At 36.2% G+C, this 25,452-nt stretch overlaps 1 protein-coding gene across 1 annotated transcript in view; it reads right to left on the bottom strand.

Annotated features, from left to right (window-relative positions):
* Positions 1-27: 27 nt before the first annotated feature.
* Positions 28-25,452, bottom strand: part of LOC137645050 (tetraspanin-7-like) — a 33,088-nt gene continuing 7,663 nt past the window's right edge. Inside the window, exons 3-7 of the mRNA XM_068377904.1 lie at positions 17,942-18,130; positions 10,328-10,498; positions 6,505-6,636; positions 4,998-5,081; positions 28-1,863 (exon numbers count right to left, since the gene is read on the bottom strand). Coding sequence (XP_068234005.1) covers positions 1,795-1,863; positions 4,998-5,081; positions 6,505-6,636; positions 10,328-10,498; positions 17,942-18,130 — 645 coding nt within the window. The 3' untranslated portion in view covers positions 28-1,794. The remainder of the gene's footprint in view (positions 1,864-4,997; positions 5,082-6,504; positions 6,637-10,327; positions 10,499-17,941; positions 18,131-25,452) is intronic.

Consider the following 25,452-nt stretch of genomic DNA (forward strand, 5'->3'; position numbering starts at 1 on the left):
AAGGGGGTGTGTTGTGATTGCTGTTAACGAGGGAGACAAAGTAATTATCTATGACGTCAATTTTCACTGGATGACGGCTGCTAAGAATTATTATTGGAACGTTTGTTTGACTAAAGCACAAAATATTAATAATTTGAAAAAACAATTAAATAGAAAGTCGAATAAAGCGGCTAAAAAAAAAAAAAAATATCCGAAATTAATATCGGCAGCTGATATCAGCAGACAACCATATCTATGAGACATTGAAATATTTTATTGATCTTGAATATCCGCAGTCATTAACTTCTTTCAGAGTATTCCTTCTAGTCGATTTAGATTATGTCATTTATTTCTTACCGATGATAGCAAATCTAAGAAGGCCGGCTGTATTATTGTCTATTACGGTCTTTCCAATAAGAGACGATAGGCCTAACTATTCCTAACATACAAATAACGAAATCTTGAGTACACAGTTGTAATGTTACAGTTTAACGAAATTCTAACTGTCCACGGATACGAAAAACCGGGCTAAATATCGTCTATAGGCCTACATAAAAAAAAAATACTTTACATTATATACATATGATTAGACCATGAGCAATCAGTATATTGGCGCCAAAACTTAAGGAAATAAAAACTGATAATCAGCATTGATAATCATTGATCCCTCACTATCAATTATCAGTTATTAACATTAGGATAACGATCATTAATCGAAATTCATTGCTATCTTATAAAAAATTAGAGATTATTACATAATAACTGCATAATAACTTGTTAATTGTTAATCATTTTTTACAACTTTTAATGATTGTTCAATACACACCGAATATAAATATTCTTAAATCTACATTTTGACAAAAGCATTTGGTACGAATCATTAAAACAGTAACACATTTTTTTATGTACATTAAATCTACCTAATTCACCAACTTTAAAATCGCACTAAACTCCTTTGAAGATTTAACAGTGCAAACGACATATATTAACTTAAAATACGAACTATTATTCCGTATCTACTTTATCCCATTCGTAGAACTTTGTGATTGCAAGATCAATTTCGCCCTATTTTATTCAACCAAAACGCTATTTAACTATTATGCTCTCTTGGGTTATTTCTTTTCGGTTTTTACATCAATTTCATTTATCCACATTCCCTAGAAAGGTATTTTCAATCGTATTTTCCATATCTCCATCTTTCGTTACTCGTTGTATGGTTATAACAACCCCATACACCACCCTTACTTTTTCAATCGTATTTTCCATATCTACATCTCTCATTACTCGTTGTATGGTTATAACAACCCCATACACCACCCTTTACTCCTTAAACCCCATATAACAGACCGTGCAGTAATTGAACTTCTAAATCAGACGAAGAATTGAAAAGTTTTATATTCAATTCCCATTTTCTGTGACGAAAAGAAAACGTTATACACACAGAATCCGACCCGCTCTGAAACATCAGCCCTGTTATTTTGAATATCTTCCTTTTGCAAAAGAGAAGATTACAATAGGCCTATTTTAACATGGCGAAATTCACTCCTCGCCAAAGGTTTACGTGGAAGGCGAGTCTTCGCCTAAGCCTAACTAAACGAAAGAGCAAATCCTTCGCAGGTAGGCCTACCATACTTAAACATGGAAAGATGTTTCTGGCGGTGCCGGTCTCGGGGTAGGCCTAGGCAGAGACCTGGCGCCCCCCGATAGACTGCGCCCTATGGTAGCGTGGGGCATAGGTCTGGCAGGGTGTGTGTAAGCGTGGGCGTACTGCTGGTCTGTCGGAGCTGGAAGTGGGCGGGGTACGGGGGCGCGGCCTCAGACTTGCTCGTACTTCGCTCGGTTGATGTTGCGGGCGAGACAGCAAGCCAGTAGGACACCAACAACCTGCAAGATGAAACATTAAGTCTCAGCAGACTCTCAGGGGACGTTTTCTTCCATCTTTAAATACTTATTCACAAATCTATTGCAACGTGTTTATAAAGACACCAATACGTAAAACGATACACATATATCATATAAATATAACCATATGATTAATATTCAAAACCACAACTAAGAAAAAAGGGTGCTATTATAGTATGCTATCTACCACCGATTTTGCTATCTACCACCCCTTTCTGAAATTTTGGAATTGGTTTATTATTTTGTTTATGAGACCCCAATTAACACTACTTTACAATTAACTGGGAAATCCCCTAATACTGTCACTGATTGGTTTAATGTGTCTGGAAGTGTGTAGTGTGGTGGTTTCAATTGGAAAGTTCCGAGAAAAGGCGAAGATGTATTTCATGCTTTCTTGAATGATGTAAGATATGTTTACATGCAGTAGTAGAGTAAATTTTTGATTGAATATTTTAATAGATTATTTTCTTTCAGTTTTGTAATATTTGATTTCTCATTTGATTAACTAGTAACATTGTTGTATGATGAGCTTTGAATAATTTGTAAAAAAAAAGTTTCCCTACAAACTGCTTACAATTAGGCACCCATGTTGTCCAGCCAATAAATATTATTAAACTATCATTAAAGTCCAATGAGGATAACATACTGGTGGTAAGTAATCTGTTTGATAATCCTCATCAAACAGGAGGATTAACATTGACGGTAGACAACATACTTTGTGGTAGATACCATACTATAGTAGAAATTCGACGGTAGATAGCATACTATAATAGAAATTCGACGGTAGATAGCATACTATAATAGCACCGAAAAAAATTATATAAAAAATTCGTCAAAGAATTCTCTCACAGATTAGACACTTTTTTGTTCATATATATTCTTATGTGGATCCTTGGATGAAGAAAGTTCATTGCATGTCTCCTGATATTGTATTGATATATCATTTTAGAATCAACTAATCAGTCGAGATACTTAATCAATGTTAGATATTGAACAAATGAAGTACGATTTTGTAGCTGCGGTGAACTACTGAATATTCATTATTGGTGAATACACTCCTATTAATATGTATACATTTCTGTTGAACTACTATATATACACTTTCAATATTATTAATATTATTATCATTATTATTATTATCATTATTATTATTATTACTTGCTAAGCTATAACCCTATTTTGGAAAAGCAGGATGCTATCAGCCCAAGGGCACCAACAGGGAAGATAGCCCAGTCAGGAAAGGAAACAAGGAAAAATAAAATCTTTTAAGAACAGCAACATTGAAATATCTATTTCCTATATAAACTATAAAAACTTTAAACAAGAAGCAGAGAAATTAGATAGATTAGTGTGCCCGAGTGTACCCTCAAGCAAGAGAACTCTAACCGAAGAGAGTGGAAGACCATGGTACAGAGGCTATGGCACTACGGATATGAATCTATATTGTGGGCTGTTATCCGATTAAAGTGTTGATAAACTAATTTCACGTATTCGCAGTTAAAAATCTATTGTGACTTCTATAATATTTAACCCTTTCACCCCCAAAGGACGTACCGGTACGTTCGAGAAACTTCAGGCATTTTCCAAAAGAATGAGACCAACCTGACCTTCTAGGACAAAAATTAAGCTTGTTAGAGCAATTTTAAAAAAATATTTAGCAAAATGTGCTCGAAATTTAACCTTATGGTGGGGGTAAAAGGGTTAAAGATTATCCAATGAATATTTCGAAGCAAACTATATTAGACTTTGAGATGCTTGAAATTATCAACATTCACTTGTAAGAAACTTTGTACAAACGCTCTGAGAAACTGTAGGCCTATTCAACTAAAGTCCATTTCTTTTATCGAGGCATATTTGCACTGAATCGCAGTGGTGCCCTTTTAGCTGGGAAAAGTTTCCTGATCGCTGATTGGTTAGAATTATCTTGTCCAACCAATCAGCGATCAGGAAACTTTTCCCAGCTAAAAGGGCACCCCTGCGAGTCGGTGCAAATATGCCTCGATAAAAGAAATGGACTATAACTCTGTGAGTCAACTTTGTCAGTTTATATACTCCATCAGATAGTACTTACACATTTCACAATACTATCACTAACTAGTAATTACACATTCTACAATATCCTGACTAGATTCTATACTATTTTTCTAGAAGTCTAATGAAATATTTTAATGATAGTATAACTGTTTGTAAATGAGTTATGATAATTTCAACCCATATACTAATTAACATTTATAAATAAAGAGTTAATGATTTATACATATAAACAAAGTATATGGACACTGCCCCGTTTACATTATGACAAATATCACTAAACGTTGCACTTTCTGTACTTAAGTAAAAGATTGTTTCTCAAAAAAAAAAAAAAAAAAAAAAAAAATGCGTAAGTCAATATTGAACATGAATATTCCAAGCAAGTCTTCTCCAAATTTCGTTTTCATTTCCAAAAAGAAAAAAAATATGATATTCCCGTAGCCTACTATTGCTTTTATATAAATCTAAAATCAAAAGTAAAGAGATATTGAATTGCAGTATTCATGTTTCTGTTAACGACTGAATTCAGGAGCCAATTCAAAGTTATATTTCCTTTAAATGTCTATTGAGACTAGTAAACAACTGCTCAGTCTAGTCACTTGCATAATCCCCTCTAGACTAATATAACTTTTCTAAGCAAATAGGACTAACTAGCCTGTAGTTAGGTGACCCCCTTACTCAATTATCTTATCTCGATTACCTTCATTCCTGTTTCTTTTCCCCCTTTTAGTAATTCAAGTACTGAATGATAGCGAATACGTGTTTATGAGAGAGACAAAAAGATGCCATGCTATTAATAGAGTATTAAAAGCATAATGCAGTTATTTTTCTGCCTCTCATTTCGTCTTCTTTCGCAAGCTAAGCTGGTGAGTGAATACAACCTCCGAGAACTGTTTATACGGACTTGAAATTAGTTACTAAATTAAACTTAAAATTAAACAATAAAACGTTCTCTTCAATTGAAAAAAAAAATGTCCTGTTGGGGGCAAATTCTGTATCTTTGCAACTGGCTAAAGAATGGAAAGAAAATAAAGTTTCCCAAGACATATTATGCAACGACTGAACTAAAGAGAATCGTCCAGTACCATCAAACATGTGAATGTCAGAGCCATGATGAGAAAGGCACCGATTCCAGCTTCGACAAGACTGATGACTGTTGGGTAACATCCCTGTGGAAGAGAAGGATCACTCAGTGAAAACAGGACAAGATAGGTTTCATGATTATTGCCTACTACTGAATGTAGGTATACTGGGGGTTTTGAAACACATTCAATAATGTAGTTCAAGAATATATATACAGATTTGACTATCAGGATTCTTGAGAGGCCCAGTGTCAATAACTGTATAAACTGATGCATTGCAGTTGGACTATTTAGTAAGGCTAGGCTCCCTATCAATAACTGTGGATACTGGTGCACTGCGATTGGACTATTTAGTAAGGCTGTGCCCACTGTTAATAACTGTATAAACTGATGCATTGCAGTTAGACTATTTAGTAAGGCTAGGCTTACGGTCAATGACTGTGGAAACTGATACATTGCAGTTGGACTATTTAGTAAGGCTAGGCCCACTGTTAATAACTGTATAAACTGAAGCATTGCAGTTGGACTATTTAGTAAGGCTAGGCTTACGGTTAATGACTGTGAAAACAGATGCATTGCAGTTGGACTATTTAGTAAGGCTAAGACCGCTGCTAATAGCTGTGGTTGTTGAATGCAAGGGCATACGATCGTAGCGTAGTAAAGATTACATAGGTAATAAGAGTGTCACAACTGAGATGATTTGGGCCCGTTGAAGATGAATGGTGGGGAGGGAGTGAGAAGTGCTTGGGAGGAATCTGTTAGAGGAGGAAGATCGAGAGGGAGACAGAGAACTAAATGGTAACAGAAGATGAAGGATGATAAAGAGAGAAGAGGTTTGGTGGAAGAGTACACCTTTGATAGAAGGCATTGGAAGAAGAAGAAGAAGATGAAGACGGTGAGATAAGGTAAAGGATGATATGGAGAGAAGAGGTTTGGTGTTAGAGGATGACTTAGATAGCACGCATCAGAGAGGGCGCATCAGGAAACCGACCCCTTAATTTAGGAAGAAGAAGAAGAAGGCGAGATAAGGTAAAGGATGATATGGAGAGAAGAGGTTAGGTGAAAGAGGATACCTTCGATAGCACGCATCAGAGAGGGCGTGTCAGGAAACCAACCCCTTAATGTAGGGAAATAGGAAGAAGAAGAAGAAGAAGAAGAAGAAGATGATGGCAAAATAAGTTAAGGATGATAAAGAGAGAAAACGTTTTGTGGAAAAGGATGCCTTCGATATCACGCATCAGAGAGGGCGCGTCAGGCAACCGACCCCTTAATGTATGGACATAGGAAGAAGAAGAAGAAGAAGAAGAAGAAGCAGAAGAAGGCGAGATAAGGTAAAGGATGATATGGAGAGAAGAGGTTTGATGGAAGAGGGCGCATCAGGCAACCGACCCCTTAATATAGGAAAGAAGAAGAAGAAGAAGAGGAAGAAGAAGAAGAAGAAGAAGAGCTTCAGCGAGGTGTATGTGTTTGTGAAAGGAAAAAATACAAACTTCAAGGGAAGATACTTCACCTGTGAATGCATTGCTAAGCAAAGTCCATCTTGAGACTCCTTGCAACATGATGGTGGGAACGGAGGATCGTTGTTGAAGCCATATGGCATTGATACCCAGTCACTGGCGTTCTGGATGCCACAGCATGAGAGCTGAAATATGCAAATTATTATTATTATTATTATTATTATTATTATTATTATTATTATTATTGCTACTACTACTACTACTACTACTACTACAACTACTGCTACTGTTATTACTACTATTACTACTATTGTTACTATTACTGTTACTGTTACTGTATTATTATTATTATTATTATTATTATTACTATTGTTACTGTTACTGCATTATTATTATTATTATTATTATTAAAACTACTACTACTACTACTATTACTACTATTGTTACTGTTACTTTTACTGTTACTGTATTATTACTATTATTATTATTATTATTATTATTATTATTATTATCTAAGTTACAGCCCTAGTTGGAAAAGCAGGGTGCTATAATCTAGCCCAAGGGCTCCAACGGAAAAATAGCCCAGTGAGGAAAGGAGATACGGAAATGAATTATTATTATTATTATTATTATTATTATTATTATTATTATTATTATTATTATTATTATTATTATTATCATAAGTATCTAGGCTAAAGCCCTAGTTAGAGAACCAGGATGCCATAAGCCCAAGGTCTCCAACAGGGAAAAATAGCCTAGTGAGGAGAGGAATTGAAGAAATAAATATACTACAAGAGAATTAATTAACAATTAAAATAACATATTTTAAGAACACTTAAAACATTTAAATAGATCTTTCATAAACAAACTGGGAAAAAAAGAGACATATCAGCCTGTTCAACGAAAAAAAAAAAAAAAAAAAAAACATTTGCTGCAAGTTTGAACTACCCGATTAGAAATATCATTCCGCAACTTGGTCACAGCTGGAATAAAACTTCTAGAAAACTGTGTAGTGTTGAGCCTCATGATGGAGAAGACATGACTATTAGATTTTAGAACTCAGGGAAACTGCACTAGAATGTTTATAAGAAAAATAGCCAAGTCTTTTCATTCCATTTTATGACAGCCAGTTAGAAAATAACATCAATATAAACATATCTTAATTAGTGTTTGTGGTGGCCGATGTGGTAACGTCCCTGACTGGTAAACGGCAGACTAGGGGTTTAAGTCCCGCTCAAACTCCATAGTTTTTTTGGTCATGCAATCTCACCATCCTTGTGAGCTAAGGATGCGGGGTTTGGGGGAGCGTATAGATCTATCTGCTGAGACATCAGCAGCCATTGCCTGGCTCTCCTTGGTCCTACCCTGGGTGGAGAGGGGGCTTGTGTGGTGACCATATCCGGCCAGTCTCTAGGGCACTGTCCAGCTTGATAGGGCAATGTGACTGTCCTTTGCCTCTACCATTCATGAGCAGCCTTTAAACCTTTAAATGTTCCAGGGGCCCCTTGGGAGATGTGGAGGGGCCCAAAGAAGATCGAAGCCTCGGGGTCCTGACTGTGCCTTTGAAATGTGGCCCTATGCCAAACACTTTCCTCACATGGCACTATGCTTTAATTCTGTGAGTATTATCGAATTAGGAGCAACAATGCAGTTGGCCATACTGCAGAATGGTACTTAACTACCTGGAAATGACCCTGTTTTACAACATGATAAAAATGCAGATATCGGTGGACCAAATCTATTTGTTATGGGAGACTATGTCAGATATAATAAAAGAGCCATTTTCTACCGAGATGCTTTCTGGGCAAGACCAAGGTGTTTTTTGATAATCGTAATAATTCACCACAGAAAATATAATGCACCGTTGTCTTGGACCCATTTTCACACCAAACCAACAATTCTTCCATCCGCCTCTTTTTGAACCTAGAACAAGCTTCACTTCTATTATATAAACTCATAAATCCTCATATCAAATTACAATTACATGATACATCCTTAGTATAATCCTCAGGCCACCTCTGTTATTGCTATCAAAAGCTTAAAATAGGCCACTTTACGTCAAATTCAAATATTTTCCCTAAGCCAAGGCCTCTTACTCTATTATATAGTAAAATCTGGAGCCATTCGCCATCTTCCTGGCTTAGAAACACACTGTGGAGTCTTTGTAGTTGCTTGGAACCAACCGGGTGAAAAACTTCATAAGTTATGACTGAAAATCACAATTTAAAGGTTTAAAGGCCTCTCATAAATGGCAGAGGCAAGGGACGGTGACATTGCCCTATCGAGCATCACAATGCCCTAGAGACTGACCATATATACATATGATCAGCGCCCAAGTCCACCCTCCACCCAAGCTAAGACCAAGGAGTGACAAGCAATGGCTGGTGATGACTCAGCAGATAGACCTATAGGCTTCCCCAAACCACCCATCCTTAGCTCACAAGGATGGTGAGGTTGTAGCGACCAAAGGAACTAACAAGTTTGAGCGGGACTCGAACCCCAGTCTGGCGTTCACCAGTTAGGGACGTTACCACATTACCACATCGGACACCACAATCTTAAAAGGATAACAGACACAAGAACACCATCTAACTCAAGATTCCCCACCTAACCTAACATAGGAGCTGTATCCTTAGCTATTTGCCTACCGGAGGGGTTGTGCGCCCTGCGATCCCCCTTAGACCGCTATATCCTTAGCTTGCCTTAAGATAAGTCTCAACCCTGTCTTTGACTCCCAACAGGCTTCACTACTGGCAAGGTAACACTAAATCATACTTCATGAATCGTGAAACTTGCTTCATATTATCGTATTTCAGACCAAGGTAAATATTTTTCCCATAAAGAAAATCTATCTTATTAGTAATGAGAAAGTCTGTGCCTGTCTCAACGAACTACATTCACCCGCACTCTGCTCTTTCCTTACGTATCAGACCTAGCCTACTTTCTACAGTAAGTCAAAATCCTATAGTATACCTTCTCTGGTGTAATGAGTTATGGTATGGCTTAATTCTATTTACTTCCTCTTCTATTACCTCCACCTTTACACATCTGAATGATTATTCTTCTCACATATTCCTTTGAAAAGTTCCCCTTATCCAAATGATGCCCTCGGCGGCCTCTCCCGGCGTCAATGACCTTAGATGTCAGGATGCCTGAAAACTTTAAATCAATCAATCAATCAATCGGCAGCCTCTCATTTAAACTTTCACCATTGTACTTTAGCCTATCATAATTAGCACCATCAACTCATAGTGGTTTCCAATTTCCATACTTTAACCTCTCATAAATAACACCACCAACTCGTGGTGCTTTCCAATTTTCACCCTCTTAATTGTCCCCTTTTTCAAGTTGGCTACAGATAAGCTCCTGTAGTTAGCAAATAAATATACAAATCTAATTCCATACATTTGTAACATTTATGATATTGAAAACTATTGGTTAAATATTTTCTTTTTCTTTGTCTGCATCTTTTCCAACTTCTATGTGGGGTCGATGTTTCTGGCCAGCGTTCTCCATCTACCTCTGTCCCACACTTCATCACCGGTTAATCCCTTTGATCGAAGGTCATCCTTGATACAGTCCATCCACCTTCTCTTTGGTCTTCCTCTCCTTCTCGTTCCCTGAACCTCCATTTCCATCACTCTCCTCCCAGTATACTGTTCATCTCTTCTCATGACGTGACCATACCACCTCAATCTACTTTCTTGGATCTTATCTGATAGTTCTCCTGTGGTACCCCTAATTACCTCATTCCGTATCTTTCTATTCTCACAATCTTCATTGGCCATATTGGTTTTGGCTATATTGTTTAAATATCTTAGTTCATCTTTATAAGCAATGTAGGTGAATAGATAAGGTTAACATTGCATGTCTTACCCTGCTTTGGAGATTATCAACAGCCCGGGCCATTGTGGGAGATTTCTCATAGTCTCTGAAAGCTGTAGTGAGTCCTTCTAGGAAGTCATTCATGAGGCTTTTTCTGAAGGCCCATGTGCTGACGCCCTCTCCTACTAGGATGACGAAAATCACCAGTAAAAATGCCGCGTACTGAAATGAGAAGAACAATTATGAATATATGCATACATACATGGGTAAAAATCATGACAGCTAACGCGTGATGAGCAGATATGTTTCAAGACATGAAGGGAAAGTGAATAACTTGATTATTATTATTATTATTATTATTATTATTATTATTATTATTATTATTATTATTATTATTATTATTATTTGCTAAGCTACAACCCTAGTTGGAAAAGCAGGATGCTATAATGCCAAAGGCCCCAACAAGGAAAATAGCTCAGTGAGGAAAGGCAATAAGGAAATATAGTACAAGAGAAGTTTAAGAACAATAACATTGAAATAAATCTTTCACATATACACTATAAAAGCTTTCAAAATACAAACGGAATAGAAAAAAAAATAGAAAAGTGTGCCCAAATGTACACTCAAGCAAGAGAACTCTACCCCAAGACTGTGGAGGACCATGGTACAGAGGCTATGGCACTACCCAAGACTAGAGGACAATGGTTTGATTCTGGAGTGTCCTCCAAGAAGAGCTGCTTACCAAATGGAGTTAATTGTTTTGTCTTAATGATTTACATCAGACTTACAATCAAATAAGTCGGATTTAAGAAAAGGTTATAATAATACAGTATCATCAACAACAATAAATGCAGTCGTTTCTAGTCCACTGCCGGACAAAGGCCTCAAACATGCCTTGGTTATGTATCAGTATAAAAAAACTACGAGCTTAAATTTATGCTTTAACTTTTGGTACAGCTAATCAACATTATTTCGTAAATATATCAATCAAACATAATTCAAATGTTTTCGAATATCTGTCAATTATTTGAAATTAGGTTATTTGAAATGAAAGGACTTCAAATGGAATTATTTGAAAAACCAGGTTCAGATAGAATAATTAAATTGTATGAAATTATTCTAAAAATCTCTTTAACATCTTATAAACAAAGCATATTGATCAAAGACATTCAATGGTATTATTATTTTGCTCTTAAATCCACTGCCTACTTATACTTTAATGTATTTCTTCAAAATCTAATGGATTTGTCCTTGTGTCATACCTCGCATGTCCACCAAGTTTCGTTGAAATTGGTTCAATAGTTTTTGCGTAATGTTGTTCACAAACAAAAAAATAAACTAACAAAATATTTTTTCATTCCCCTAACCCTGTGATTATTTACAAACTACTACAGCGTATTTTTACTTCAATGAACTTTATCCAACACGTTACAGATTTATCCTTGGGTCATACCAAACATGACTACCAAATTTGATCAAAATCGGTACAGTAGTTTTATGCAAAGCTGTTCACAAAAAAAAAAATGAAAAAAAAACTAAACAGACAGGAGTGACTACATACACTTCGCAAAATCTCAGATTTTGGCCAAAATTGGTACGGTAGTTTTTATGTAAACAGACAGGGGTGAATACATACCCCTCGCAAAATCTCAGATTTGGGTCAAAATCGGTACAGTAGTTTTTATGTAAACAGACAGGGGTGAATACATACCCTTAGCAAAATCTCAGATTTTGGTTATAAACGGTACAGTAGTTTTTATGTAAACAGACAGGGGCGAATACATACCCCTCGCAAAATCTCAGATTTGGGTCAAAATCGGTACAGTAGTTTTCATGTAAACAGACGGGGGTGAATACATACCCTTCGCAAAATCTCAGATTTGGGTCAAAATCGGTACAGTAGTTTTCATGTAAACAGACGGGGGTGAATACATACCCTTCGCAAAATCTCAGATTTGGGTCAAAATCGGTACAGTAGTTTTCATGTAAACAGACGGGGGTGAATACATACCCTTCGCAAAATCTCAGATTTGGGTCAAAATCGGTACAGTAGTTTTCATGTAAAACAGACGGGGGTGAATACATACCCTTCGCAAAATCTCAGATTTTGGCCAAAATTGGTACGGTAGACAGGGGTGAATACATACCCCTCGCAAAATCTCAGATTTTGGTCAAAATCGGTACAGTAGTTTTTATGTAAACAGACAGGGGTGAATACATACCCCTCGCAAAATCTCAGATTTTGGTCAAAATCGGTACGGTAGTTTTTATGTAAACAGACAGGGGTGAATACATACCCTTCGCAAAATCTCAGATTTTGGCCAAAATCGGTACGGTAGTTTTTATGTAAACAGACAGGGGTGAATACATACCCTTCGCAAAATCTCAGATTTTGGTCAAAATCAGTACAGTAGTTTTTATGTAAACAGACAGGGGTGAATACATACCCTTCGCAAAATCTCAGATTTTGGTTATAAACGGTACAGTAGTTTTTATGTAAACAGACGGGGGTGAATACATACCCTTCGCAAAATCTCAGATTTTGGTTATAAACGGTACAGTAGTTTTTATGTAAACAGACGGGGGCGAATACATACCCTTCGCAAAATCTCAGATTTTGGTAAAAAACGGTACAGTAGTTTTTATGTAAACAGACGGGGGCGAATACATACCCTTCGCAAAATCTCAGATTTTGGTTATAAACGGTACAGTAGTTTTTATGTAAACAGACGGGGGCGAATACATACCCTTCGCAAAATCTCAGATTTTGGTTATAAACGGTACAGTAGTTTTTATGTAAACAGACGGGGGCGAATACATACCCTTCGCAAAATCTCAGATTTTGGTTATAAACGGTACAGTAGTTTTTATGTAAACAGACGGGGGCGAATACATACACTTCGCAAAATCTCAGATTTTGGTTATAAACGGTACAGTAGTTTTTAAGTAAACAGACGGGGGCGAATACATACTCTTCGCAAAATCTCCGATTTTGGTCAAAATCGGTACAGTAGTTTTCATGTAAACAGACGGGGGTGAATACATACCCTTCGCAAAATCTCAGATTTGGGTCAAAATCGGTACAGTAGTTTTCATGTAAACAGACAGGGGTGAATACATACCCTTCGCAAAATCTCGGATTTGGGTCAAAATCGGTACAGTAGTTTTCATGTAAACAGACGGGGGTGAATACATACCCTTCGCAAAATCTCGGATTTGGGTCCAAATCGGTACAGTAGTTTTCATGTAAACAGACGGGGGTGAATACATACCCTTCGCAAAATCTCAGATTTGGGTCCAAATCGGTACAGTAGTTTTCATGTAAACAGACGGGGGTGAATACATACCCTTCGCAAAATCTCAGATTTGGGTCCAAATCGGTACAGTAGTTTTCATGTAAACAGACGGGGGTGAATACATACCCTTCGCAAAATCTCAGATTTGGGTCCAAATCGGTACAGTAGTTTTCATGTAAACAGACGGGGGTGAATACATACCCTTCGCAAAATCTCAGATTTGGGTCCAAATCGGTACAGTAGTTTTCATGTAAACAGACGGGGGTGAATACATACCCTTCGCAAAATCTCAGATTTGGGTCAAAAACGGTACAGTAGTTTTCATGTAAACAGACGGGGGTGAATACATACCCTTCGCAAAATCTCAGATTTGGGTCAAAAACGGTACAGTAGTTTTCATGTAAACAGACGGGGGTGAATACATACCCTTCGCAAAATCTCAGATTTGGGTCAAAATCGGTACAGTAGTTTCATGCAAAATCGGTACAGTAGTTTTCATGTAAACAGACGGGGGTGAATACATACCCTTTGCAAAATCTCGGATTTTGGTAAAAAACGGTACAGTAGTTTTTATGTAAACAGACAGGGGAGAATACATACCCTTCGCAAAATCTTACCCTTCGCAAAATCTCAGATTTGGGTCAAAATCGGTACAGTAGTTTTCATGTAAACAGACGGGGGTGAATACATACCCTTCGCAAAATCTCCGATTTGGGTCAAAATCGGTACAGTAGTTTTCATGTAAACAGACGGGGGTGAATACATACCCTTCGCAAAATCTCCGATTTGGGTCAAAATCGGTACAGTAGTTTTCATGTAAACAGACGGGGGTGAATACATACCCTTCGCAAAATCTCCGATTTGGGTCAAAATCGGTACAGTAGTTTTCATGTAAACAGACGGGGGTGAATACATACCCTTCGCAAAATCTCCGATTTGGGTCAAAATCGGTACAGTAGTTTTCATGTAAACAGACGGGGGTGAATACATACCCTTCGCAAAATCTCCGATTTGGGTCAAAATCGGTACAGTAGTTTTCATGTAAACAGACGGGGGTGAATACATACCCTTCGCAAAATCTCCGATTTGGGTCAAAATCGGTACAGTAGTTTTCATGTAAACAGACGGGGGTGAATACATACCCTTCGCAAAATCTCCGATTTGGGTCAAAATCGGTACAGTAGTTTTCATGTAAACAGACGGGGGTGAATACATACCCTTCGCAAAATCTCCGATTTGGGTCAAAATCGGTACAGTAGTTTTCATGTAAACAGACGGGGGTGAATACATACCCTTCGCAAAATCTCCGATTTGGGTCAAAATCGGTACAGTAGTTTTCATGTAAACAGACGGGGGTGAATACATACCCTTCGCAAAATCTCCGATTTGGGTCAAAATCGGTACAGTAGTTTTCATGTAAACAGACGGGGGTGAATACATACCCTTCGCAAAATCTCCGATTTGGGTCAAAATCGGTACAGTAGTTTTCATGTAAACAGACGGGGGTGAATACATACCCTTCGCAAAATCTCCGATTTTGGCCAAAATCGGTACAGTAGTTTTCATGTAAACAGACGGGGGTGAATACATACCCTTCGCAAAATCTCCGATTTTGGCCAAAATCGGTACAGTAGTTTTCATGTAAACAGACGGGGGTGAATACATACCCTTAGCAAAATCTCGGATTTTGGCCAAAAACGGTACAGTAGTTTTCATGTAAACAGACGGGGGTGAATACATACCCTTAGCAAAATCTCGGATTTTGGCCAAAATCGGTACAGTAGTTTTTATGTAAACAGACGGGGGTGAATACATACCCTTCGCAAAATCTCGGATTTTGGCCAAAATCGGTACAGTAGTTTTTATGTAAACAGACGGGGGTGAATACATACCCTTCGCAAAATCTCGGATTTGGGTCAAAAACGGTACAGTAGTTTTTATGTAAACAGACGGGGGTGAATACATACCCTTCGCAAAATCTCGGATTTTGGCCAAAATCGGTACAGTAGTTTTTATGTAAACAGACAGGGGTGAATACATACCCTTAGCAAAATCTCAGATTTGGGTCAAAATCGGTACAGTAGTTTTTATGTAAACAGACGGGGGTGAATACATACCCTTAGCAAAATCTCGGATTTTGGTCAAAAACGGTACAGTAGTTTTTATGTAAACAGACGGGGGTGAATACATACCCTTAGCAAAATCTCGGATTTTGGTCAAAAACGGTACAGTAGTTTTTATGTAAACAGACGGGGGTGAATACATACCCTTCGCAAAATCTCGGATTTTGGTCAAAAACGGTACAGTAGTTTTTATGTAAACAGACAGGGGTGAATACATACCCTTAGCAAAATCTCAGATTTGGGTCAAAATCGGTACAGTAGTTTTTATGTAAACAGACAGGGGTGAATACATACCCTTCGCAAAATCTCAGATTTTGGTAAAAAACGGTACAGTAGTTTTTATGTAAACAGACAGGGGTGAATACATACCCTTAGCAAAATCTCAGATTTGGGTCAAAATCGGTACAGTAGTTTTTATGTAAACAGACAGGGGTGAATACATACCCTTAGCAAAATCTCAGATTTGGGTCAAAATCGGTACAGTAGTTTTTATGTAAACAGACAGGGGTGAATACATACCCTTCGCAAAATCTCAGATTTGGGTCAAAATCGGTACAGTAGTTTTTATGTAAACAGACAGGGGTGAATACATACCCTTAGCAAAATCTCCGATTTTGGTCAAAATCGGTACAGTAGTTTTTATGTAAACAGACAGGGGTGAATACATACCCTTCGCAAAATCTCGGATTTTGGTAAAAAACGGTACAGTAGTTTTTATGTAAACAGACGGGGGTGAATACATACCCTTCGCAAAATCTCGGATTTTGGTCAAAAACGGTACAGTAGTTTTTATGTAAACAGACAGGGGTGAATACATACCCTTAGCAAAATCTCAGATTTGGGTCAAAATCGGTACAGTAGTTTTTATGTAAACAGACAGGGGTGAATACATACCCTTCGCAAAATCTCAGATTTTGGTAAAAAACGGTACAGTAGTTTTTATGTAAACAGACAGGGGTGAATACATACCCTTCGCAAAATCTCAGATTTGGGTCAAAATCGGTACAGTAGTTTTTATGTAAACAGACAGGGGTGAATACATACCCTTAGCAAAATCTCAGATTTGGGTCAAAATCGGTACAGTAGTTTTTATGTAAACAGACAGGGGTGAATACATACCCTTCGCAAAATCTCAGATTTGGGTCAAAATCGGTACAGTAGTTTTTATGTAAACAGACAGGGGTGAATACATACCCTTAGCAAAATCTCAGATTTGGGTCAAAATCGGTACAGTAGTTTTTATGTAAACAGACAGGGGTGAATACATACCCTTCGCAAAATCTCAGATTTTGGTAAAAAACGGTACAGTAGTTTTCATGTAAACAGACATTGGTGAATACATACCCTTAGCAAAATCTCAGATTTTGGTCAAAATCGGTACAGTAGTTCTTATGTAAACAGACAAGGGTGAATACATGCCTTTTGCAAAATCTCGGATTTTGGTCAAAATCGATACAGTAGTTTTTATGCAAACAGACAGTGGGTGAATACACACCCTTCGCAAAATCTCAGATTTTGGTGAAAATTGGTACAGTAGTTTTTATGTAAACAGACAGGGGGTGAATACATACTCTTCGCAAAATCTCAGATTTTGTTCAAAATCGGTACAGTAGTTTTTATGTAAACAGACAGGGGTGAATACATACCCTTAGCAAAATCTCAGATTTGGGTCAAAATCGGTACAGTAGTTTTTATGTAAACAGACAGGGGTGAATACATACCCTTAGCAAAATCTCAGATTTGGGTCAAAATCGGTACAGTAGTTTTTATGTAAACAGACAGGGGTGAATACATACCCTTCGCAAAATCTCAGATTTTGGTCAAAATCGGTACAGTAGTTTTTATGTAAACAGACAGGGGTGAATACACACCCTTCGCAAAATATCAGATTTTGGTCAAAATCGGCACAGTAGTTTTCATGTAAACAGACAGGGGCGAATACATACCCTTCGCAAAATCTCAGATTTTGGCCAAAATCGGTACAATAGTTTTTATGTAAAACTGCTCACAAAAAAAGAAAAAAAAAGAAATAAACAGACAGGGGTGAATACATACCCTTCGTAAAATCTCAGATTTTGGTCAAAATCGGTACAGTAGTTTTTATGCAAAACTGCTCACCAAAAAAAAAAAAAAAAAAAAAAAAAAAAAAAAAAAAAAAAAGAAAGAAACAGACAGGGGTGAATACATACCCTTCACAAAATCTTAGATTTTGTCGAAGGCAATAACGTAATAATAAGAAGTCTTACTATATAAAGAAGAACAGGCTGGCCCTTGGCCGTGCAGCAACAAGCCAAGACAGCCAGGAGGAACATGAGACCGCCGGTGGCCATAAGAACGTAGGGAGCCGTAGCGGAAAACTCTGCCGACACTTGCAGGTACTTGGAGAGCTCCAGTTTGACCACGGCCCCTGTGGCCAGGACGATCAGACCGCATATCTGCAAGGAAATGGGAGAAATTTATTGCAAAGTAATGACAAATTTATTGTACGGTAATGACAAAAATTTATAGCAAAGTAATGATAGAATTTTTTTGCTAAGTAATGATAGAAATTTATTTTAAAGTAATGGCAAATTTATAGCAAAGTAATGATAAATCTATTGCAAAGAAATGATAGAAAATTATAGCAAAGTAATGACATAAATTTATTGTACGGTAATGACAGAAATTTATAGCAATGATAGAATTTTTTTGCAAAGTAATTATAGAAAATTTTTGCAAAGTAATGATAGAATTTTTTTGCGAAGAAATGATAGAATTGTTTTGCAAAGTAATGAGAGACATTTATTTTAAAGTAATGGCAATTTTATAGCAAAGTAATGATAGAATTTTTTTGCAAAGTAATGATAGAATTTTTTTGCAAAGTAATGATAGAATTTTTTTGCAAAGTAATGATAGAAATTTGTTGCAAAGTAATGAGAGACATTTATTTTAAAGTAATGGCAAATTTATAGCAAAGTAATGATAGAATTTTTTTGCAAAGTAATGATAGAATTTTTTTTGCAAAGTAATGGTAGAAATTTATTTTAAAGTAATGGCAAATTTATAGCAAAGTAATGGCAAATTTATAGCAAAGTAATGATAAATCTATTGCAAAGAAATGATAGAAATTTATTGCAAAGAAATGATAGAAATTTATTGCAAAGTAATGATAGAAATTTACTGCAAAGTAATGACAGAAATTTATTGCTAAGTAATAATAGAAATTTATTGCCAAGTAATAATAGAAATTTATTGCTAAGTAATGATAAAAAAAATTCACAAAATAATAGTAGAAATTTATTGCAAAGTTATTATAAAAATTTATTGCAAAGTAATGACAGAAATTTATTACAAACTAATGACGACAATTTATTGCAAAGCAAAATTAGAAATTAATTGCAAAGTAATGACAGAAATTTATAGAAAAGTAATAATAAAAATCTATTGCAAAGTAATGATAGAAATTTATTCCAAAATAATGATAGAAATTTAATGCAAATCAATTATAGAAATTTATTGCAAAGTAAAACTAGAAATTTATTGCAAAGTAAAACTAGAAATTTATTGCAAAGTAAAACTAGAAATTTATTGCAAAGTAATTATATAAATTTATTGCAGACGGACAATAAAGCTTACAATAAGGCATACACTGAAAAACAAGGTTTATTAATAGAAATGTGTTGTTGCATGGGAAACAAATATGTTGTTTTATCAACCCAATCAGATTATGACGTCACATAGTGACATTGATATGCATTATATGTGAATAGGACGTCAATATATATCTATTGTTACCACTCCAACCGGCATAATACATACAGATATTAACTCTATACAAAAGAAAATTGCGTGAATATATATATTGTTTATATATCATAGCAGTGGCTGTATATATATATATATATATATATATATATATATATATATATATATATATATATATATATATATATATATTAACGTGGTCAAAGGGTTTGTGCACTACCATGACCATGATCAGCAAATAAATATAAATATATATATATATATATATATATATATATATATATATATATATATATATATATATATATATATATATATAAACATATATATAATATATGTATGTATATATATCTGTGTATATACTGTGTATATATATCTGTGTATATACTGTGTATATATATGTATATACTGTATATATATATATATATATATATATATATATATATATATATATATATATATATATATATATATATATATGTATATATATATGTGTGTATGCATGTCTGTTTGTGCGTGATATGTGAGCATGTCTGTGCCTGCGTGGAGAGAGAGAGAGAGATTACGTGCAGTTCAGTGGTTATAGGCTTATTTCATCAGGAAAATAACTCAATATTTAATCTCTAGTTAGACAAAACAATATAACCAACTTTCATTAAAATCTATGATACATATTTGGACCTCATACTATGGTGGGTGGCATCTAGGGTGTAATAAATAAGCCACGCCCCCTTCTTAAAGGGAAGGAGTGCATTTTTTTATACGGATGGGCTTCTCTTACAATGGCTCGCCCACATTGAAAAGTCTAGCACAGTATCCCCTTGAGCCCTTGACGTATCTTCGTTTTCTTTATTCCTGAGTCACAACAAGGATCGGTAAAAGTACCTTTAAAAAATGATCTCTCTCTCTCTCTCTCTCTCTCTCTCTCTCTCTCTCTCTCATTGATTATTAGGGTATCTTTTACTACGTCGAATTATTTTGACCCAATCATATTTTCTTATATTTATTAACTCTCTCTCTCTCTCTCTCTCTCTCTCTCTCTCTCTCTCTCTCTCTCTTTGATTGTTAGAATATCTTTTACGACGTCGAATATTTGGACCAATCATATTTTCTTATCTCTCTCTCTCTCTCTCTCTCTCTCTCTCTCTCTCTCTCTCTCTCTCTCTCTCTCTCTCTCATTGATTATTAGAATCTTTCACAACGTCGTATATTTGGACACAATCATATTTTTTATATTTATTAACTCTCTCTCTCTCTCTCTCTCTCTCTCTCTCTCTCTCTCTCTCTCTCTCTCTCTCTTTGATTATTAGAATATCTTTCCCGACGTCGTATATTTGGACACAATCATGTTTCTTATATTTATTATCTCTCTCTCTCTCTCACATTAATTATATCAGAATATCCTCTTTTACGACGTTGAATATTTGGACCCATATCATATTTCTTATCTCTCTCTCTCTCTCTCTCTCTCTCTCTCTCTCTCTCTCTCTCTCTCTCTCTCTCTCTCTCTCTCTCTCTTTGATTATTAGAATATCTTTCCCGACGTCGTATATTTGGACACAATCATGTTTCTTATATTTATTATCTCTCTCTCTCTCTCACATTAATTATATCAGAATATCCTCTTTTACGACGTTGAATATTTGGACCCATATCATATTTCTTATCTCTCTCTCTCTCTCTCTCTCTCTCTCTCTCTCTCTCTCTCTCTCTCTCTCTCTCTCTCATTGATTATTGAAATATCATCTTTTACGACGTTGAATATTTGGACATATATTTCTTATATTTACTCTCTCTCTCTCTCTCTCTCTCTCTCTCTCTCTCTCTCTCTCTCTCTCTCTCTCTCTCTCTCTCTCTCTCTCTCTCTCTCTCATCAATATTATCCACTAATTTATGAAAATTTAGATATATGATCTAGTTAGGTAAGTTCATACACTTACACTTATTAAATTAATATTAAACTACAAGGACAAGATGAAGTCTTTAGTATTTTATAACATATAAAAACAAATATAATTTGAAACTATTTTCCCCTGTCGGAGCCCTTGGGCTTATAGCATCTTGCTTTTCCAATTCTTTAGCTAGTAATAATAAATAAAAAAAGTCAACTGAAATTACCTAGTCTATTTTCTTTCCATCCACTTCAGGTTATGTTTTATCAAAGGTTGTATTTGATTGACAGCACGTATTATGCAACCAGATAACCTCTTATATAAAAATACTACAAAATAATATAATAAATTTCTTTTTATGAGGCACATCTGCAATTATTCTCTGGGGTGCCCTTTTGACTCGGAAAAGTTTCCTAATAGCTGACTGATTGAATGAATGAATGATTTGAAGTTCTCTGGCCTTCTGATATGCTGATTGGTTGAACAGAATCATTCTAACCAATTAGCTATTAGGAAACTTTTCCGAGCTGAAAGGACACTCCTGCAAGTCTGTACAAATGCGCCTCATTAAAAAAAATTGAGTACAGTATATAATTGTTTTTCTTCGACTATAATAAGTTTTTATTAGACTTCTAACTAGGCTTTGTTAAACACAAATTCATACAATATATTAGATGTATGTATGATGTTTTGAAATAAATATATTCCCAATAATTCCAAAACATTATAGCAACATCAGCAATTTCATACACCAAGGGTCTTATGATCCTACTTTGGTCAGACCACGCAAACTCATTTGGGGGTACTTGAGAGCTCCCAAGTAGCTAACCTCTCCTTCGTCATTCTTTTGTTATTTGAGAGACTTCTTTGACAGCGAAATCATAAACAACAGTCACAATCATCATCATTACTATCAGACGTTACTAGTCCATTGCAGAACAAAGGCCTCAGACATGTCCTTCCACTTGCGTCTGTTTATGGTCTTTCTGTGCCAGTCCACGGCCGCAAACTTTCTTAGTTCGTTGATCCATCGTGTTCTCTTTCATCTTCTGCTTCTCTTACATCCTCTAGGGACCCATTCTGTGATTCTTAATGTTTATATAGTTTCTGTCATTCTCATTATATGTCCTGCCCACGTCCATTTCTTTTTCTCACATGATGTTAGAATATCCTCTACTTTATTTTGCTTTCATATCCATGCTGCTCTTTTTCTACCTAAAATGTGAGTTTCTCATGCACTTTTATTTAGGATGGCTATCAGACTTACAATTGTGACTGGGAACTTTCATGAGAGCTGAGAGAAACGAGTCATTCCTAGAATTTGCAGGGTGGTAAACTCCAGCCTTTACATGGAGCTTTTATAAAAGTTTAATCTGCACATGTGCACTTCTCACGCTACTACAGTAGCCAATCAAGAGCAGTTTGGTCAGCCTCTACGAGATCATCATCAGAACAGCTTGGATCTCAAAGGTAACCTTGGAGTATGTGATTCATAGATTGAATGAGCTTTTTACAGGTGCACTGAGCACTCTCAGATAGCCCCCACCTGAGCAAATTATCCCCAGTTCTTCTAACCTTTGCTCTAGTACGATTGAGGTAAACTAATCTTTTTGGCTCAACTAAGTGCCATTGAGGAGCTTTGCACTTGTGCGTGGTAGTCATCATCATCATCATCATCTCCTACGCCTATTGATGCAAAGGGACTCGGTTAAATCTCGCCAGTTGTCTCATTGACTGACTAAATCCATAGAGGATTCATTGGCTAAATTCATCAAAGGATAGCCAGTTCCTTGTGATGCGCAGTACCTATCTAACTAAGTAAATGATAATAGATTCCAAACACCGTATATTTAGCCAGTTATCTATTTCTTTAAGCATCCATTTGAAAATTAGGCATCATTGGCTGGCTATACTCAACCCATGAGAGGAGAAAGCGCCAGATGATTGGGAAGAATGAATCATTGTACCAATACATAAAAAGGGAGATAAAAAAAAAGAAAAAAAAATCCTGGAATAGGTCTATGGTCAAATGTTTGCAAAATGTTCACAAGAAGTGGCCGATGCGAGAGAGCACCGGGTTTTAAATGGATTCCCCCAACTCCGACTTGCCCTCTTTCTCCAACCCTGTTCCACACACCTCTCTCTCTCTCTCTCTCTCTCTCTCTCTCTCTCTCTCACTACATTGTTGCGTTTCCAAAATTGTATCCGAAACTCGTCTAAATTTCGTTCTACACTCCTTACCTCTCTCTCTCTCTCTCTCTCTCTCTCTCTCTCTCTCTCTCTTTCTAAATAAATTGGTGCATTTCCGTAATTGTATACGAAACTATTCTAAATTTCGTTCCACACTCCTTACCTTCTCTCTCTCTCTCTCTCTCTCTCTCTCTCTCTCTCTCTCTAAATGAATAAATAAATATGATAAATAAACAAATAAATTGTTGCATTTCCAAAATTTCATCCGAAACTATTCTAAACTTTGTTCCACACTCCTCACCTTCTCTCTCTCTCTCTCTCTCTCTCTCTCTCTCTCTCTCTCACACTAAATTGTTTCATTTCCAAAATTGTAGAAACTTCTAAATTTCGTTCCACACTCCTTACCTTCTCTCTCTCTCTCTCTCTCTCTCTCTCTCTCACACACTAAATTGTTGCATTTCCAAAATTGTAGAAACTTCTAAATTTCGTTCCACACTCCTTACCTTCTCTCTTTCTCTCTCTCTCTCTCTCTCTCTCCTCTCTCTCTCTCTAAATGAATAAATAAATATATAAATAAACAAATAAATTGTTGCATTTCCAAAATTTCATCCGAAACTATTCTAAACTTTGTTCCACACTCCTCACCTTCTCTCTCTCTCTCTCTCTCTCTCTCTCTCTCTCTCTCACACTAAATTGTTGCATTTCCAAAATTGTAGAAACTTCTAAATTTCGTTCCACACTCCTTACCTTCTCTCTTTCTCTCTCTCTCTCTCTCTCTCTCTCTCTCTCTCTCTCTAAATGAATAAATAAATATATAAATAAACAAATAAATTGTTGCATTTCCAAAATTTCATCCGAAACTATTCTATACTTTGTTCCACACTCCTCACCTCTCTCTCTCTCTCTCTCTCTCTCTCTCTCTCTCTCTCACACTAAATTGTTGCATTTCCAAAATTGTAGAAACTTCTAAATTTCGTTCCACACTCCTTACCTTCTCTCTTTCTCTCTCTCTCTCTCTCTCTCTCTCTCTCTCTCTCTCTCTAAATGAATAAATAAATATATAAATAAACAAATAAATTGTTGCATTTCCAAAATTTCATCCGAAACTATTCTAAACTTTGTTCCACACTCCTCACCTTCTCTCTCTCTCTCTCTCTCTCTCTCTCTCTCTCTCTCTCTCTCTCACACTAAATTGTTGCATTTCCAAAATTGTAGAAACTTCTAAATTTCGTTCCACACTCCTTACCTTCTCTCTCTCTCTCTCTCTCTCTCTCTCTCTCTCTCTCTCTCTCTAAATGAATAAATAAATATATAAATAAACAAATAAATTGTTGCATTTCCAAAATTTCATCCGAAACTATTCTAAACTTTGTTCCACACTCCTCACCTCTCTCTCTCTCTCTCTCTCTCTCTCTCTCTCTCTCTCTTTCTAAATAAATTAGTGCATTTCCGTAATTGTATACGAAACTATTCTAAATTTCGTTCCACACTCCTTACCTTCTCTCTCTCTCTCTCTCTCTCTCTCTCTCTCTCTCTCTATAAATAAATAAATGGTTGCATTTCCAAAATTCTATCCGAAACTATTCTAAATTTCGTTCCACACTCCTTCCCCCCCTCTCTCCCCCCCTCTCTCTCTCTCTCTCTCTCTCTCTCTCTCTCTCTTTCTAAATAAATTGGTGCATTTCCGTAATTGTATACGAAACTATTCTAAATTTCGTTCCACACCCCTTACCTTCTCTCTCTCTCTCTCTCTCTCTCTCTCTCTCTCTCTCTTTCTAAATAAATTGGTGCATTTCCGTAATTGGATACGAAACTATTCTAAATTTCGTTCCACACCCCTTACCTTCTCTCTCTCTCTCTCTCTCTCTCTCTCTCTCTCTCTCTCTGTTTCTAAATAAATTGTTGCATTTCCGTAATTGTATACGAAACTA

Source organism: Palaemon carinicauda, chromosome 8 (genome assembly GCF_036898095.1).
Source record: "Palaemon carinicauda isolate YSFRI2023 chromosome 8, ASM3689809v2, whole genome shotgun sequence".
Classification (NCBI taxonomy): Eukaryota; Metazoa; Arthropoda; class Malacostraca; order Decapoda; family Palaemonidae; genus Palaemon; species Palaemon carinicauda.